General features: G+C 54.0%; 1 protein-coding gene across 4 annotated transcripts in view; it reads right to left on the minus strand.

Annotated features, from left to right (window-relative positions):
* Window positions 1–19153, minus strand: part of PPP2R5D (protein phosphatase 2 regulatory subunit B'delta) — a 45925-nt gene extending 26772 nt beyond the window's left edge. For 3 of the 4 annotated variants that reach the window (XM_045010129.1, XM_045010130.1, XR_006578131.1), the window contains exons 1-6: window positions 18997–19153; window positions 15951–16040; window positions 4950–5142; window positions 3060–3259; window positions 2503–2613; window positions 953–1045 (exon numbers count right to left, since the gene is read on the minus strand). In XM_045010129.1, coding sequence (XP_044866064.1) covers window positions 953–1045; window positions 2503–2613; window positions 3060–3259; window positions 4950–5142; window positions 15951–16040; window positions 18997–19023 — 714 coding nt within the window. In that variant the 5' untranslated portion in view covers window positions 19024–19153. The remainder of the gene's footprint in view (window positions 1–952; window positions 1046–2502; window positions 2614–3059; window positions 3260–4949; window positions 5143–15950; window positions 16041–18996) is intronic. The other variant, XM_045010128.1, reaches the window with a different exon arrangement.

Raw genomic sequence — 19153 nt, forward strand, 5'->3', positions numbered from 1 at the left:
TCGCTAGCAGCTGCTCAGACTCCTGTAGCAGAGCAAAGGCTGTGTCAGTGCCGGCTCCTGAGTCTGCCTCTCCTCACGCAGCCCAGCTCTAGGGCAGCAAAACCCTTGCTGCTCTCCCAGTCCCTCAGGGACCTTCTTTGGAAGCAGCTTCTAGAGTGAGTTTCAATGGCAGAAACCAACGCAGGTTCCCCTAGCACTGAGGATCCCCAAGAACTCCTCCAGTGAGGTCATGGAGGAAGGTGGAGCTGCCCAGACACTGCCTAAGAACACGAGCGTCCACACTGGGTCAGACCAAAGGTCCATCTAGCCCAGTATCCTGTCTTCCAACAGTGGCCAGTGCCAGGTGCCCCACAGGGAATGAACAGAACAGGGAATCATCAAGTGATCCATCCCCTGTCTCCCATTCCCAGCTTCTGGCAAACAGAGGCTAGAGACACCATCCCTGCCCATAGCCACTGATGGACCTATCCTCCGTGAATTTATCTAGGTCTTTTTTGAACCCTGTTATAGTCTTTGGCCTTCACAACATCCTCTGGCAAAGAGTTCCACAGGTTGACTGTGTGTTGTGTGAAGAAATACTTCCTTTTTGTTGTCGTTGTTTTAAACCTGCTGCCTATTAATTTCATTTGGTGACCCCTAGTTCTTGTTATGAGAAGGAGTAAATAACACTTCCTTATTTACTTTCTCCACACCCATCATGGTTTTATAGACCTGTATCATATCCCCCCCTTAGTTGTCTCTTTTCCAAGCTGAAAAGTCCCAGTCTTGTTAATCTCTCCTCATATGGCAGCTGTTCCACACCCCTAATCATTTTTGTTGCCCTTCTCTGAACTAAGCCTACTACTCATCCCCTCTGAGGAGGCCTTGGGGGCTGCTTGAGCAGTGATACACAGCGTGCCTGCTAAACACCCCTTCACAAGGGCATGGGGAGGGGGAAGCTGGAACTACTTACTGACAAGATAAACTTCTGGTCAATGTATTTCTTGGCTATATTTGGCTGAAAGTCGGGCGACTCCAGGAACCGCAGGAAGAATTCATACACCAGCTGAGGAGAGCAAGAGGGGGCTTTTTAAAAAAAGAAAAGCTTCACTTAATTCTTCATGCTTTACACGCATCAACGATGTTCCTTTTCCCATCCGATTAGTAAAAGGCTAAAGATTTTGAACGGTGGCTTGTTACAGCAGGCGTCACCAGCGCTAATGTGCCAGGAAACAATTAACAGTTGAATGTTAACAGTGGAGAAGAGTTTTGTTAGCATCTGATACCTGAGCCCCACCCCCTTTACTAACACAACACACATCCCTAGGTAGGTTGCACCAATGGGTAATTACCCCACATGGTTATAAAATTGTATCTCATTTCCACTGTGAGTATTTCTCACTTCAGCTTCCAGCCACTGGCTCGTCTTCTGCCTTTGTCTGCTAGATCAAACAGCCCTCTGCTAACAGATACCATCTCTGTGCGTAGGTACTTGCAGAACCTGATCTGATCAAGTTATCTTAACCTTCTCTCCGAGCTCTGTTGCTAGACTGATTTTTTTTTTTTTTAATTGCAGCTTCCACCACATCCCCTTTTCCTCAGACTACTACTCAGTTTGTGCTCTCACGTCTCTGCTGAAATGTTTGCTCCCCATCAGTTTTTGCTCATAATTATTTTTGCCGGTTAAAGTGTTAAGTAAATGGTCTGGGTGTCCAAGCACGGCTCTTATGGGGACCAAATAGGCCCCACCCACTGAGGAGGCTTGAGGCTCCTGGCCAGCAGGGGCAGCAGGCTTCATCCCAGGGGAGGAAGCCGCAGCAGCAGCACTGGTTCCTCTTGCGGGAGCTGTCTCTCACTCTCCTGCGCTAGAGGGAGGGGAGCAGAGGCATGGGGCCTCTGAGAGAGAGAAAAAATGAAGCAGCAAAGAATCCTGTGGCACCTTATAGACTAACAGACGTTTTGCAGCATGAGCTTTCGTGGGTGAATACCCACTTCTTCAGATGTCAGAGTCTACCCTCACTTGAAACTGGGGGGTTTCAAAGTGAGGACCCGCATGTCTTGCATCTGAAGAAGTGGGTATTCACCCATGAAAGCTCATGCTGCAAAACGTCTGTTAGTCTATAAGGTGCCACAGGATTCTTTGCTGCTTCTACAGAACCAGACTAACACGGCTACCCCTCTGATAGAAAAAATGAAGGGGAGATTCCCAAGGGTCCTAACTTCAAAAATATAAGACCCTCTAAGCTGCTTAGAATGGCCATTGGTTCCCAGCCCACACCTGGGGCTAAGCTGCACTTGCTTCTGGAAGGCTGCAGAATCCAAGGCCTCATTTCCTGTGCTGACGCCCAAGGAAAGGGAGGGTAAAAGCATCCGCAGGGGGAGGATATTTGAAATCTGCACCTGGAAAGCTCAGTACCTTCCTTCCCACTCCTACCTCTTGGCGTCTGTCACCTGGCCAGGCCGCCCCTTGCAATCCATTCACCCACCATGACCTGGAAATGAGGCTGGCAGACTCTCTCTTACCTGGAGGTGTGGCCAGGCAGCTTCTAGTGTGGGTTCATCCTCCTCGGGGTCAAACTCTGCTCCGGTTGGATTGGATGAGGGGGGGAGGGTCCGGAAGAGGTTCACTGAAAACTGAAGTGAGAAGGCGGATGAGTGACCTTTCCGCACCTTCCCTTTGGCCCACGGACACTGACATTCTCGCTGATGCTCTTTATAACTGTTCCCAAACCCCTCTCACTCTGGAGGCCAAAGGGTTACAGCCGCCATGCTGACGTCAAACACCTCCAGTGCTGTCTGTGCTGCGGACAAACGCCTTTGGGGGCTCTATACCCCACCTATTCCCCCACCCTCCATGCACACACCCCAGTCATTCTCTGGATGGCTAACAAGGGTCCAAAGATGTCATGGTCATGTTCCTCCTGAGCAAGTTGTTCTTCCTCTCTCCAGCTGCCCCCATTTATGCCTCTCACTACGTCCAATTTCTAGGCATGCAGACAGAAGCCTCTTCCAGTCCTGACTGCCCGGGCACCTGCTGGGGAGCGATCACAGAAAACCGGCCTTAGTCCTGCTAGTCCTACCATGATGACAGCTTCAGGGTAGATGGCCTCGGTGACGACATCCCGGTTATGCGTGATGTACTCCACCATCTCATTGAGCCCAGCTCGCTTCACCTCCTTGAACTTCAAGTCACTGAGCGGGTCGGAGATGAAGTCGAAGAGAACACAGCATTGTCGCAGCTTCTGTATGAAGAGCTCTTCTCGTTCATGAGCAGGAGCATCTGGCAGGGACAGCAAAGCACATTTCACCTCTGTGCTAACAACTCCCAGGCAGAACATCTATCTACGGTACTTACACAGCCTCCACTACTGTAGTACCCAAGAGCCTCAGTGTGTGTATTGTATTTATCCCCACGGGAGGCAGGGAAGTGCTGTTATCCCCATTATACAGATGGTGAACTGAGGCAGACAGACAGACTAAGGCTTTGTCTACACTGGAAAGTGTTACAAGTTATACAGATCTAGTTACACACACACACGACACTCTTATTCTGGTATACGAGTGGCTTCCCAAGCAACGTAATTTAAACTGAAAAGAGGCTCTCTTACATTGCAATAAGAGTGTCCACATGCGGGCTCTCATTTACCACAGTCTGTGCAGCTTTCACCTCCTCTCAGGATATGTCTATACAGCTATCAAGGGGCATGACTGCAACTCATGTAGACACACTGAGCTAGTTTTAAATCTAGCTAGCTGCGGGACTGCCACGGGCTAGCCCCATGACTAGCGACCAGGGTTCTGGCAGGCTTGGCCAGCCTATGCTGAAGCACGCACTGCCACGACTTCGCTGCTCTGGTCCCCGAGCTAGCTAGATTAAAGCCAGCTCAGTATGTCCACTCGAGCCACAATCATCCCCTGGGATTGCAACATAGACATGGCCTGTGATAGTGCCAGGTCACAGCATAAACTGAACTCGCCTCTTACTTGCGTCTGTGTTCTTCTCAGAACATGTGACTAGTGGCTGCGAGCGAGGCAGCAAGCAGGAAACAGAAGGCAGGTCCCTGCCCCCCAATAAGCAGAGAGATCTGGAGAGTACAACAGCCCGCTGCAGGGTGAGGGGTGCGCAAGAGATAGTCCCTGTGGTCTGGGTGGGATCTACACTGGGGTTCCCAGTTGAGAGGGAGCTGAGAAAGCAGGTGAGCCAGGCTGGGAAGCAGCTCTGGAGGAATAGCCAAGTAGAAGGTGGAGGCTGGCGTGAATGGCCCCTTTGCTGCACAGGGGCCCAGGTCTGGACCGCAGGGTAGAGGTAGGATCTAGACTCTCCCACTCCTCAGCTGCACCACCTTTGGAGGGGGAATGTAGATCACCCCACAGTCAAGGGGAGGAGCTCTGTAAACCCCTAGGAGCAAGGGAAAGTGCTCTAAACTCCTGGGAGAAGCCTGAGGCGCACACTGATGCTGAAGAGAGGGCTGTGGCTGGACCTGCTGGAGCCTATCCGGCTGGGAGAACACTCCCAGGGTTCCTTCTGCTTCCTCTGAACAGGGAGGGCTCAGAGGGTTGCAGGGCTCAGCTACTGCCTATCACACCGACCAGTACTGTCTCATTGTTTGCTTGTACTTCCCATCTGTCTACACCCATTTGTCGTCTCTGGTCCTGGGGCAGGGGCTGTCTTTTGGTTCTGTGTTTGTGCAGCGCCTAGCACGGGGGGGGGGGGGGGCTAAGCTACCCTATCACCAGAGGGGGAATGGGGCAGCACAAGGACACTGTGACACAGCTGCAGCCAGACAGCAATGGGCACTGCAGGTATGATGACACTATGGTGCTGCAGACATCAAGGCTAGCATGACTATTGCTGGGGTGTCTCCAAAGTGACCGCTGAACTGTGGCTGTTCTGCCTCAAGGAGGTTTCCAGTGAGCCAGGCAGACCTGAGACTTGGCAGATTTGGGGGTGCGTATGGCTATGTCCTTACCTTTGAGGGCAGGGAGCTTTTGCAGTTCCCTGTTTTTGCTCAGGTTGAAGCGGGAGGAGCTGTGCCGTCGCTCTTTCTTCACAATCTGGGGTCCTCCGGAGTACTTGATCTTATTCAGCTGGGTTGGCGGGGGGGTGCTGTTACTGGGGCGCTTATTGGAAGTCGGGGGTGGCGGCTGCTGCTGCTGCTGGACCTGATAGGGGAGAGCAAGAAGAGACTAGGACAACCCAGAGCCCCAGATCTCAGCTCCAGCAACCTGATCCACAAGCACGTGCTGGGCCTTAGTTTCACAGGCTGTTTACCAAGACTAGACACTGTCAGCCTCTTCTTGAGCTGAAGAAATCTAGCAGCTCGAATTACGGGGAAAAAAACAGGGAGGCCTAGACAATAACTCAGAGCAGGGTCCAGCAATCATGCCACGTATGTGTGTCCATCTGCACTGACTGTCTCTCTTGCTATCTGCCGCTGGGAGCATTCAGTCGATCGTTCTAAGCTTGGCGTGCTTCTTCTTCCCTTCACGTTTCCATGTCTAATTTTAAAGTGGGCATGTCCTACTTTTACAGTTAATCTATTCTGAATTCATTTAGAAAATAAAGCGTTAAAGCTGCCCCGTACTGAACTGCAGGCAGAGCTACATTCAGTGGTTAATTTCGGCAGTATTCAGGATCTGGAGGATGCCTCTTGCTGACATTCCTTTGTACACTTCCAGCAATAAAATCCAAGCTAGCAGGGTAAATTGCAGGGGGAGGAGGAGCCAGAAACCAAACTGTGCTACCCCCTGCATTTTATCAAACCTGACTTGTCATTAATAGCTAACTTTCTTCTGTCTCCTCTCCCTGCTTCCATAAACTACTGTCCCTCAGCCCCCCACCATCCAGCAGAGTGGGGCTTATTTCCGTTCTGAACCGTCCACAGTTTTTAGGTCACACAACAAACGTGGCTGAGTGCAATGGGTTTCCCACCCTGATGCACACTCCGGCCCAGATTTTCCAAGAGCCAGTGCCCAACCCCTACCATGAAGCGGGAAGGGACCAGTTTTTCCAAAGAGCTCAGAACTCAGGAGCTCTCAATGGGACTCTGGACACTTCACTTACGAGATTATCATTTTGGACCATCTGTCCCACTGTGGTCCAGATTCTGCCCCCATTTACACTCACCTGACCCTGGAATGCGTTTTCCCCATTTTTCTGTGCCTGAAAACTCTTCCTCACGTGAGCATTGCCACTGACTGCAGGGAGGGGACCGGGTGGGTAAGGACTACTTGTGTCAGCACAAGTATGCCTCCGATTTCACTCCGACCCTAACCTCAGGTTCTTATGCTGACGCCCTAACTGGCAGCCCCTACAGCTGTGTGTGGGGTGCTGTCCCTCACTGCCTTGCTCCCAACACTGGGCTCGCCACCCCACACCCTCCCAGACTGACCCCAGCCCAGGTGAGCCAGGAGGAGGGAGGGCACAGACAGGGGTTGGACCCCTGCAGGACGACAGGGCTCCACTTGAGGGGGACCAAACAATTCCACCCCCAGGGAGAGTAGGGGCCTCAGGGTCGGTGCTCTGCATGCAGAGCGGGGGAGGTCGGGGTGTCACGGATAGAAGGGGGAAGGGTGGGTGCTCTGCATGGGGAGGAGGGAAGATCGGGGTGTCAGGACTAGAAGGGGGAAGGGTGGGTGCCCTGCATGGGGAGCGGGGGAAGGTCGGGGTGTCAGGGATGGAAGCCGGCAGGGTGGGTGCTCTGCATGGGGAGCGGGGGAAGGTCGGGGTGTCAGGGATACAAGGGGGCAGGGTGGGTGCTCTCCATGAGGAGCAGGGGGAGATCAGGGGTCAGGACTAGAAGGGGGCAGGGTGGGTGCTCTGCATGGACAGCGGGGGAGATTGGGGTATCAGGGCTAGAAGGGGCAGGGTGAGGTCGGGGTGTCAGGGCTAGAAGGGGGCAGAGTGCTCTGCATGGGGAGCGGGGGAAGGTCAGGGTGTCAGGGCTGGAAGGGGGCAGGGTGGGTGCTCTGCATGGGGAGAGGGGGAAGGTCGGGGTGTCAGGGATGGAAGGGGGCAGGGTGGGTGCTCTGCATGGGGAGCGGGGGAAGGTCGGGGTGTCAGGGATACAAGGGGGCAGGGTGGGTGCTCTGCATGGGGAGCGGGGGAAGGTCAGGGTGTCAGGGCTGGAAGGGGGCAGGGTGGGTGCTCTGCATGGGGAGCGGGGGAAGGTCAGGGTGTCAGGGCTGGAAGGGGGCAGGGTGGGTGCTCTGCATGGGGAGTGGGGGAAGGTCGGGGTGTCAGGGATGGAAGGGGGCAGGGTGGGTGCCCTGCATGGGGAGCAGGGGAGATTGGGGTATCAGGGCTAGAAGGGGCAGGGTGGGTGCCCTGCATGGGGAGCGATGGGACCAGCCGGATCCAGGCTGGGAAGAGGGGTCCTGGCCATTCGTGTCTCTCCCTCCAGATGCTGCTGCTCTCAAGTCTCAGCCCGTTCACGGCAGTTCCTATTTTCTCCCTGGCCCAATCCCAGGCACTGCAGTGGCCACTCCAGCTCCTCTGCGTCCCACTCCCACCTCCACCCACAACAGCCACTCAGCCCTGCCCAGCCTGAGTCACAGGCCTGGCCCTGGCAGCGCCCGCTCTGGGGGCAGAGGCACAGTGTGTGACGTGCGGTAAATGGAGCACTTTACTGGGAACACCCGTGAGAGGGTGGCCAAAACACCTCCCGGCCACCTGTGCCTTTGCAGAAGCAAGTGAGGTAGCCCCTAAACATTGCAAAGCCAGCCAAGACCCCCCCTAATTTGAGCACTGAGCTTTCTCTGTTGCCCCTGCTCCTGAGCACATCCTACAAACCCCTGCGTCCCTCCCGTCCAGTCTGTTGTACTTACAGCACCTGTGCAAAGTAAAACTCACTCGCTGGGTGTGTCCAGACATGCCACGGGATCGCAGTCTCTGCTGCAGAGCTCACAGACTAGGTTTATGTCTGTTGTATCTTGTCAGAGAGGGGGAACGAGAACTTTCTGTGCCACCAGCAGCAACCACCCAGCCATTGCCGGAGCCCTGTGTGCATGACAGCACAGGGAACCCCTGAGAACCATGAGATAGTAGCTGGGGAGACTGTGTGAAGGGACATGGAGAAGGAGCCCAAAAGATGGTACAGAGCGGCCTGGATACCAAAGCGAATGCTCCAGAGACAGAATGGGATGGATTCTGGGTTAGTCTAAAACCCGCTTTGCTCTGCTCCTTTGTTGTGAGAGCGAAATAACTGCCCCCCACCCCCCTCCAGCAGCCATTCCTCCATGCTGTGCGGTCATTGCCTACTCAGCCTCCCTTCCATCGCTCTGCCCGACCCTGCCTCATCTCAGACACTGTCTCTTCCGCAGCCTCGCTCTTTGTGCCTTCTTCCACGGCTGGCCTTGCAGCTGAGAATCTCCCTCTGTGCAAGCCAGCTGTACTCCCCTCTCCATCGTCCGCCCCTACTCTCTAGGGCCTGCTGGAAGTGCCTAGGGACATAACAGCTGGAACTAGGGGTGCAGGGGGTGCTGATGGTTTCCATCATACGCAGGGTTTACAGTTTGGTTCGATGGCTCTCAGCACCCCCACTATACACATTGTTCCAGCTCCCCCGTCTAGGGAGGTGCCAAGTCACCTATTGTATTTACCCAGCACTACATCACATGCAATAGCACCAGAGGATGCGCCAGGATGAGGAGCTGCTACGCGAGCCTCAGCCCATCACTCCTCCACCCCACCAAATCTCCATCACACCACTACTGCCTCTCCTGAGAGTCCCTGTCCCCCGAACCCCCAGTACCTGATGCCCAGAGGCGCTGCCCAGCACGGGGACTCAAGGGGAGAGGGCTGGATGTGGGGCACCCCACCATTAATCTCTTTCCACACTGAAGTTAAAGTCTGCGTGCATGGGAGCAAGGGATGGAAAACACGGGGTTCCTGAAGTCGACACAGAACAGGACACCAGGCTTTGGAACTCCACCAGGGACACAACCCTGGAGACTGGTCTGCCGGGGACTGCTACGCGATGAGCACAGGCCTGCTGCGGACTTGCCACTGCACTTCATACATTGAGGGCTGTCTGGCGATGCCCAGAGCACAGCTGTCCCAGCAGCTCTCACACACACAGAGCAGATGTGCATGGTGCTGTCCATGCAGAGAAAGGCTCAGCTCAGAAATGGTGTGGCAAGTCTTTTTCAGACTTGTTTCTTTGGTGGATTAATGTCAAAAGACCTTTCAAGAGTGAGTTTCAGAGGGGCGCACTTGGCCCTGGGAGGGCTAGCCTGGAAGAAAGAGCAAAGAGAAGAGCAAGGATACCCCCTTTTCACAGCTCAGCCAGGAGAAGGGAGGATACAAAGGGGGCAGGTATCCAAGAAGTTTGCGGGGAGCAATGAAGCAGGAGGAAATGAGAGCAGACGCAGGGCTAGGTGGAGTTGTGCAGAATAGGGACCACGAGTTTGCATGGAAGCAGGAAGGAAACTAAGGGAGGGATCTGGAGGGAGGCGGAGGATTGACATGACCAGAGCAGTGGGACGTCAGCAATGTAGGTGGAAAGCAGGCGCAGTAACAGGAGTGGGAGATGACGAGGGCACGAAGGCTCTTATAGCCAGGCTGGAAAGGATGGGTTTTAGGAGAGATTCCTGAGTGAGGGCTGGCAACCGAGATACAGGGAGAGGAGAGGTGGGTGACCGAGGAAGTGCTGAATGCTGGAGAAGGGCAAGGGGAACAAAGAAGAGCTGACAGTGGGACAGCAAGGGAGATATTTTGGAGGCACTTGGATGCAAGGCTGAACAAGGAAGATCTGAGAGTCATCGGGGCAAAGGCAGTAACTGACCTCCCTTCCCCTAAAGCAGATGAAGTCCTAGGAATGAGATGTAGAAGGAAGAGAGACATGGCGGAGATCCTGAAAGAACAATTGCAGGAATCAGCTGCACCTGCAGGAATTGCAGGAATCAGCTGCACCCTCCAGAAGCTTGGCGCAAAGGGGAGGAGGGAGATGAGGTGCAGGTAGGGGGAAACAGGTCAAAGGAAGGTTGGAGACCAGGGCACACCTAATCACTCAAGAAAACAAATCCTATGAAAGAGGGAGGAATGGGTGTGGGAGGCGGTGGGAGTAACAGAAGGGAAGGGTGCAGGGGACATGCCAGAGGATTAAAGGTTAGAGAGCCCCTTGAAGATTGAGCCTGAGGGAGGGACAGATGCCAGGCGGGCACACAGCACAAGCTGGCTGGACTTCCTGACAATGCCAGTGTGTTGCAGGGCAGAGGTAAGCCAGCAGCGGAGAAGAGATGATCCACGCAAGGCACAGGAGGTGTTCAGCAAGGAAAGGCTGAGCCATTTAGCAAGAAAAGGGCACAGAACAGAGGTCTTGCCAAAGAGGCCTTCCCACACACTCAGTGGTGCAGGAGAGTCGTAGGGGACACACGGGGTGAGTGGGCAGGGAAAGAATTACTGAGCAGGATGCTCATTTAGGCCAGTGGCTGCTCACAAGACACCAGCACTTCCCCATCACTCCTACCTGCTAAATCACATTTCAAGTCAGCAGAAATGTTACTTTCCTAACAAACTTCCACATAGGCCATTGCGGTAGCTGTCTCAGCGGCTGCTTGTTTGCCTGTGGCGGGTGAGCTGGCCCACGTAATGATGAAAGTCAGAAATGAGACACTAGCAAGAGGTGCTATGAAGCTATTTGGGATGCTATTCCAGTACAAGGCTATTCCTGAATATTGATCTTTCATTTGATGCCTTAGGCCACTGACTCCATTTGGCAGGATTTCCACTGGACACTTCCTAGAGTCCCAAAGTTCAGTTCTCCCCGTGACTATTTAGCCCTCGGAATATCCTTAGCAATCGACAGGTTTGGTCAAACACCACTAAGGAACTTAAAAAGAAGGGAGCTCTCCAAGCTAGTGTATGCCCTTCACACAGGGCAGAAGAAAAGGCAGAGAGTCCACACGACGGGCCAGGCTGAGGGAGCGACATTACGGCCAGAAACAAGGAGGAACACAAATGGCCTTAAACCTGGAAAATCTCTGCGGGACGCAGGGCAGGAAACAATACTTTCAAAAGACATCTGAAACTGACGGGATCTCCCGTCTCCTGGTCCCCCCTTCTCACATGGAGAGGCGACAGGGAACTCTACCAGCTCAGAGCACGCTGCATCCGAACAGGGTCTGGCTGCAGTCACTTCATTAGGAGTCTGGGAAGGGCCTTGCTACTTTACCACTCCTGCTTTTGAAGAGCCTTGAACAGCTGCTGTAGAGGGAGGGAAGTGCTGCGTAAGGTTTCAACAGCTGGGAAGTCAAAAGAATAGCAAAGATCTTCCGGCTAGAGACAAGCCCAACAGAGAAATCCTGGTAACACACAGAACTCCTCTCTGCACAGGGAGGGGCTCTGTACACTCCCAGCTCAGGCTAGGGATAGTTATTCCTTCACACTGCTGTGCTCTGAAAGATTTTAGTGGAAACCAGCACCAGGCGGACTTCTTACTCTCATCACGCACTACCTGTGGTAGGTTGTTGTCCCACAGGTTTGCTGGCAGAGCCAGCCCATCGGGGTCCCCCACCCACTCCTGACTGGGCCAGGCGGGAAATGCAAACTCAGAAGACGATTCTGCATTTTCTTCTAAAGAGTTTCTAGCCTTGAAAATGCAGCAGACATAAATGGATCACTGAAGCTGAAAGCTTGTCACTTAATGCACAGAGATGTCCACCTTAAAAACCCTTCTCTCCAGATTAACACTGCTCAGCCACTGGCTGGTCTCTGAGAAGAATGAGGCTGGGCACTCACCTCCTAGCCAGATAGGACAGACTTAGATGCCTTCACACTACATCAAGGCAAGGCAGCTCAGGGAGGCGGCTACGCTACACTATTCCCCTCTGAAGGCTGCTTTAAAAACTAACGTCAATGTTTGACTCTCAGTGAGTGTGGAAGCTACCTCCTCCCCGCTCCTCCCGGCACAGCCCCTTGCTCAGGCCCTGAGGACATGCTAGCCACCACCAAAGCTAAGATCAGGTTCTCCACTCTCACTCCTCCTCTCTCAGACTCTTCCTCCCCATAGCCAGACCATCCCTCCTCTCCTCCTCCTCCCTGGGAGGCCTTCATGTGTCCACAGATAAGCCCCAGGTCCTTGAACTACACTTCATCCTGGACTCCAGAGCCTGCGTGTCATTCTCCCACCCACACCCTTGAGCTCACAGGCTCCCCTCTCTGTGCTCTCACAAACCCCAGCCACTCCTATTTGTGGCTGAATGCTCTCTCCGCTGCCTCACCCCTTGGTATGCAATCCTGCCTCACGGTTCTCTCAAGCTCCTAAACTCACCAGGCTTTTCAGCCCAGATTTGCTGTCAGCCCCTTCTTTGCTGACTCTTCTTCTCCAGCCCCTGGAGCCGATACATACAAGTGTCTCTTCTACTGCCTTTAGCCAACTGCCTCTATTAAAATCCACCTCCCACACCTGAAGCAACCCTAGTTCAATCAGCGGCAGACTTCCCAGTGTACTGCAGTGACAAGTCCCATAGAAATGCCTCTGAAGTGCATGAGACAGCAACTCAAAGAACAGGCATGTCCCTGAGCCCCAGGAGTTGGGAATCTCATCCCTGCCTCTCCTGAGCCACTTTCCAGGCTGCAGAGCAACTTCTCCATCCTCCCTCCCTTCCAATGCGCTGGCAAGCCTCCCTCCCTCTTCCAGGCTTTTAACTCTCTTCCACCCACCCACCTCACCTGCCTCTCCCAGTCTCTCTCTGGCTAGAGATGAGTAACTCTCCTCCTCCTCCTCATTCCCCCAGCTAATACTGAAATGATGTGCAGCAGCATCTCCTCCCCCAAGATCTACACTGACCCCTTCTCCCCTCATCATCCAGTCCCTAAAAGAAACCACTTCCCCAGAGGTCCCTTTCTCCCTCATTTCCCTAGATTTACTCCTGCGATTCCTAGCACTGGTAACTTCTCTTTCGGAGCAAAGTAGGCACCTTAAAAGCCCCGTGCCTAGCTACTAAGTGCTGCTGCCACTTGACCGTTGATACTTTCACCTTAGCTCAGTGACGTCTTGACCAGGTAGAAATTAATGTACAACTTATAGGAACTAATCCTGTATCCTTTTGCTTTCTCCCATCACTGGCATTGCTGAATGTTCGCATATGGATTTAAAGGTTTCCCTTCTCCAGTACAGATCCATGATTGGCTTGCATGGAATTCACCACTGGCTTACAGCACGGGCATCAAAGTGCTGAAACTAAGGGCTTAGTGCAGGTTCCCAAGCCTGCTGCCCAGCCCCTCACCAGTCTCACCCTCCTGTAGACCTGCCAAAATTCACAGGGGGAAGTCCCAATCTGCTGCACCTGTAAAGTCTGCCAGAGCACGGCTTCTCTGCGGAGAGCCTTAGCCCGTTGGGAAAATGCTTTGTTCTGGAAGCAGAATCTGAAACTGTTTGAGAGGCAAGTTTGGCTGCAAGACGCCTGCTTCTTCCTGCAATGTGGTGGGAGGGAACAGGGAGACATGCTGGAGCAGGGTTGCCCTCTTGCTCTATCCAGTACTCATTTAAAAGTCTATTGGCCACTTCAAAACAGGAAAATTCTCCTCCCCCCCGCCAACCCCTCTCCCCCTCCCCCAAAGGAAACAAAACTTCTCTCAAGAAATGCACCTGAGCAACCTCACCTCTCTCAAAGCAATCAGTGAAACTATGAAATCCCCAGTGAGGGCAACATTCGAATCCAGTCCAACTTCAGCCCACATACCTTACCCCTCAAACACATCCATGGATGCTTCACTAACCCAAGCTCCCTTTTGCCTTCCACTAAAAGGATGGCACACAATGCACATCTCTTGTTCCATTCACAACTAATCCATCCTCCAAATATTCAGATAGTAACAACATGTGACGGACTGCTGACTTACAAGTATGTCTGCTGATAGTTCTTTATGAATGTTTCTGAGCATTATGGTTAGTCACTTTGCTTCCTGGAAGAATTTAATCCAAATTAAGAAAAAAGATAGTTACTTGTCAAGAGACGTACTCATCCATTCCATAACAGAGTGGTCTGCCACTAAGGGTGAGTGAGCACAAGAGGAAAAACAGTCTTGAACAGAGCCTTACAGGTAACCCTAATGGGAAAGGAGAGAAGCACATTGCAGAGCTGGCTTCTCCCTCCTCCTGGCCGTATCGCCAAAGGAGAGCTGATGTTCTACCTCAACAGAGAGCGGGGTGGTTGTGCGGGGCTTGGGGTTTGTTTTGTTGGGGTTTTTTTAAACCATTCTAGGTTTCTTCTACATCCGTAGCAACTGAAAGTATTGGCCATTTTGGGTCACTGAGGGAAGCGTGCACGCGATGCTCTTTATACCCTCATACTGCATCACTTGGTCCTAGGAATGCAGCACTGCAGCTTCTCACCAGCCTGACTGGGGAACAGCCCAATATTAATTTGGTTGCTTCAGATTATTGTTGGCCACCTTTGTGTTTGAAGACACGAGACTTGGGTTCTTCTGTACAGCGCTGTGGGATCCAAGGATCAAGACTGCTGTACAAGAGGCAACGATTACTCACATGGCTGGTGGTGGTGTCCCCTTGCTTCCTTCTAGCCCGGAGGAACTAAGGTGGGAAATTGTTTTTAAAACTGTACACACCAAATAAAGGGGAAAATCCAGCATGGGAAAGGAGCGGGGACCAACAGGCTGAGACTAAAATGGAGTGGAGACCACGGATCACTAAACTGGAGTCCACAAGGCAAACTACTCCAGCTTCAGACTCTGTTTCAATGACACCTTCGTTTAGGCATAAGCTCGAACACCGGCTTTTCAGAAGGAGCAACTACTATCAGTATAGATGTTGCTTGGGCTGTTTATACATTTAATGTGTTTATCTTTGGGGATGTGGGGGCTTATAAATGACTACTCTGCTTTGATGACACCCAGCCCCACTGAACTGCTGCCTTTTCACCCTTCCTCCCCTCTCTAACTTTACACAAGTCAACAACCTCTAATTCCCAGGCTAGAGCTACAGTGCAACACATTCCAATTTCTCAAGGACAGCACATAGCGAAGACTTAAGCACACAGTCTCCTCATTGGACTGTACTAGACTGGGATGGAAGTGGGGAGAGTCTTGCCTGAAAAACTAAATTAATGGAAAAAATAAGCATGCCTCCTTAGATGGTGAGTAAAATGCTTTCTGGAGGCTGGGTTTCTATCTCCAGAGCCCAAGACAACCACACTGTTTGAACACTGAATGAGCTCAATCTTACCAAAACATTCATATGTGCCTGAGTTCCTGCTAATTTCCAGAAAAACTGTGTGTTAATATGCGACATCATTTGTTATAGCAAGTTACTCTGTATTGACACTACTCCAGATGTGTCTTTCTTGGCAGCATCAGCGCCCAGGGCAAAGGATGCTCTGAGTAGCACTTTTAATATAGAATGTGTGGTTGCATATGTTAGCTCTTCCTCTGCTGACAGTAAGGGTGTTACAACAGTGAGAAATTCAAACTTTCTCTAGTACCTTCTCCGTATCTCACAAATCCACCACTTTTCTCCCCATGCTTAATTGAACTACGATGTCAATTTATCCCAGCGCTTGCCTCTTCCTCCCAAGCAAACTGCAAGCTCTCTTCTACCACTCAGTTCACCTCTCAATGACATTTTGGACCATGCCAAGGAAACTTCTGTTCCATTCAGGCTTCCTTCTTTCTGCTAGCTATATCTTCTCCTCTCCATTGTCCTTGCTCTCAATGCAGGCTTCACTGCTGTATTCTAGCCCATCCGCACAGGTGGCTCTGGCATATCTAACTGCGCTCCCCTTCAAGTCTCTGTTTCTATGGAATGCCACAGGGTTCAGTTCTCACCCTCTGTCTTTTCCAGCTACCTTCCTGCCTCAATCAGCCTCTCTCTACCTTTGACGTTAAGTACCACGTTTAAGCACATTAAGTTCCTTATTCAGCAAAGCTGTTGGAGACAATTTGAAAGAAAGATGCCATACAAAAGAGAGGAGCTGTAGAGGTGTGATGCTTTGTAAGATGAATGCCTTACCTCCTCTGAATTCTCTGCCCCACCATCCTTCCCACCACCACTGCTGCCGCTGCTGGGCTTTGTGGTGCTTTTAGCAGACTTTGGAGGCTCCTGGAACGAGGAGAGAGCATATTCAGTTGCATTGGGCTCGGAAAAGATTTAATTCCGTTCAGTTAGACACAAGTTTCTGTGGGCTTGGCTACACTGCCCCACTGTTCAGACTACAGGGATGAAAACAGCAGTGTCTTGTGCACCAAAGTGCTGCCCTATAAATCCCCTGCAGGAACTTTGCGGGCGCGAACTAAAAGGTTCCTAGTTCACGTTAACACAGTCCTCTTCAAACAGGGCTACATTAATGCAAACTAGGAACCTTTTAATTTGCACCTGCTGCATCCACACGGAAGAGCTATAGCACAGTACTTCAGTGCACAAGGCACTCCCTCAGTATGAACTGCAGGACAGTGTAGACATTGCCTATATCTGCTTCACTTTTTCACAGGCTGTCACGGAGACACCACCCCAGCAATAATCCATGTCTCTTAAAATGGGGGTTCCCAGAGATACTTCTACCCTTCACACTGGAGAACTCTGCACCCACCTAAGGCTGGAGCATCCCAACTGTCCAACTACTACATACGTCATATCCTCTTCCCAGCCAATCTGACTCGGTAACCCACCCCCTGCAGTGTGGAAAGCTGGCTGCTAACCTCCCAAACAGAATCAGGCTACAAGAATGCATTCACACTTCTAAAGATTCCCCCAGTGGACCTGGGGCCTGTCCATGGCCCACCACAGATGGGCAACGGGGAATGCAATGCCAGGAGAGGACAGCAGCTGGGGAACTAGTTTAGCTGGTTACAGCACAAATGTTGCTGATGCAACCTGTGGCTAAAACACCAGGCCCACGAGAGGGCATCTGACAGCAAAAAAGGCGCAAAGAATTAGCCAACACAGGACTCACAAAGGGGTTGTAATTAAGCTATGAGGTCACCAGGTACAATGGGAAGGGAAAGGACTAAAGAGTGCTTGTGGGGGAAAAACAGAGCACTGGGGGGGAGGGTAGAACGACAGGAAAAGAGTTGGGAGAGCTGGGGTTGGAGAGAAGTGGGAGAAAACGGAAGTAGGGGAGAGAAGCCAGAGCCAGATGAACAACAGACGTGCAGCAGCCAGGAATGTGAGCGAGGCTAGTGCACCCAGAGGATGGGCTTAGAGAGCCGCACTCTAGCCTACTGCCTGCAGACACCTGTGCATCACGCATGGACAGTGCTTTCACTGTGTGTGGCCAGTCTGTGCTGTGGTCCATGGCAACATGTGTACCAGATGCATCAGGTATGCACAGGCCATGGCAGCATGTTCCAGGTGGGTTTCTGCACCATGACCTAGAGAGCACGGTGTGGGTGATACGAGCCTGGGTTGTGGCAACATGTGCACCAAACATGTCCTGCCCACACACGTCCTTGCTATGGCACTGCATGCAATGCTGCAGCCCGGTTAGTGCCTGAGCCTGGTCATCACCACGTGTGTTTGCACCATGCAGGGATTGCACCACGCCGCTGGAGCCGTCAGGTCTTTTTATGCCAAACGTGCCTGGGCTGTGTCAGAGTTCGCAGGCAGCTGCAGATTTATACCTGTGCGGCAGCCCTGTGGCCCCTCATGCTCACACCACAGTGATACACTATTGAACATGTACCCCTACCTGGGGCACCGCTGCCCTTCCCCCTGCACCTTGTTACTGACCCCCTACTGGGGCAGCACTGCCGGACCCACTGCCTCCCACCCTCTCTTCCCCCTGCACTATAGCCTCCAGGCCTCTTTACCCCATAGACCCCTCTGCCCCAGCACTCTCCACCCCCCTTCCCGACAGCCCCCTCCACCCCTGGCACCTCTGCCCACCTGCCCCATAGCCCCCAGCCCCCTATACCCCTGGCACCTCCGCCCACCTACCCCATAGCCCCCCACATCCTCCAAACCCATAGCCCCCTCCACCCTGGCACCTGCCCCATAGCCCCCCCAGCCCCCAGCCCCATAGCCCCCTCCACCCTGGCACCTCCACTCACCTGCCCCATAGCCCCCCCCAACCCCATAGGCCCCTCCACCCTGGCACCTCCACTTACCTGCCCCATAGCCCTCCCCAGCCCCCAAACCCATAGCCCCCTCCACCCCTGGCACCTCCACCCACCTGCCCCATAACCCCCCCCAGCCCCATAGCCCCCTCCACCCTGGCACCTCCACTCCCCTGCCCCATAGCCCCCCCCCAGCCCCATAGCCCCCTCCACCCTGGCACCTCTGCTCACCTGTCCCATAGCCTCCCCCAGCCCCATAGCCCCCTCCACCCTGGCACCTTCGCTCACCTGCCCCATAGCCTCCCCCAGCCCCCGGCACCTCCGCTTACCTGCCCCATGGCCCTCCCCAGCCCCCAAACCCATAGCCCCCTACACCCCTGGCACCTCTGCCCACCTGTCCCATAACCCCCCCCAGCCCCATAGCCACCTCCACCCCTGGCACCTCCACTCACCTGCCCCATAGCCCCCCCCAGCCCCATAGGCCCCTCCACCCCTGGCACCTCCGCCCACCTGCCCCCCCAGCCCCATAGCCCCCTCCACCCCTGGCACCTCCGCCCACCTGTCCCATAGCCCCCCCCAGCCCCATAGCCCCCTCCACCCTGGCACCTCTGCTCACCTGTCCCATAGCCTCCCCCAGCCCCATAGCCCCCTCCACCCCTGGCACCTCCACTCACCTGTCCCATAACCCCCCCCAGCCCCATAGCCACCTCCACCCCTGGCACCTCCACTCACCTGCCCCCCCCAGCCCCATAGCCACCTCCACCCCTGGCACCTCCGCCCACCTGTCCCATAGCCCCCCACAGGCGCCAGCCCTATAGCCCTCTCCAACCCCTATTCGCCACGGCCCCCTCCGCCCCACAGCCCCCGTGCCCCCAGCCCCCTCCGCCCCCGGGGGCTGCAGCCCAGGCCCAGGCCCGCCCTTTTCCCTGTCCCGGCGGGAGGCGGGGCGGGGCCGGGGGGGTGCGGGCCGCAGGGGGCTGGGGGGAGGGAGCCGCCGGCCCCACCTTCTCCTTCTTCAGCTTGTAGGGCATCCCGGCTCCGCTCGGCCCGCTCGCCGCCGCCGCCGCCTCAGCCGGGCCTTGCCTGCCGCCTCCCCGGCCCAAACCTGCCTGGCAACAGGCTCGCCGGCCGCACGCCACTGGCCAGCGCCGCCAGCACGGA

Source organism: Mauremys mutica, chromosome 3 (assembly GCF_020497125.1).
Source record: "Mauremys mutica isolate MM-2020 ecotype Southern chromosome 3, ASM2049712v1, whole genome shotgun sequence".
Classification (NCBI taxonomy): Eukaryota; Metazoa; Chordata; order Testudines; family Geoemydidae; genus Mauremys; species Mauremys mutica.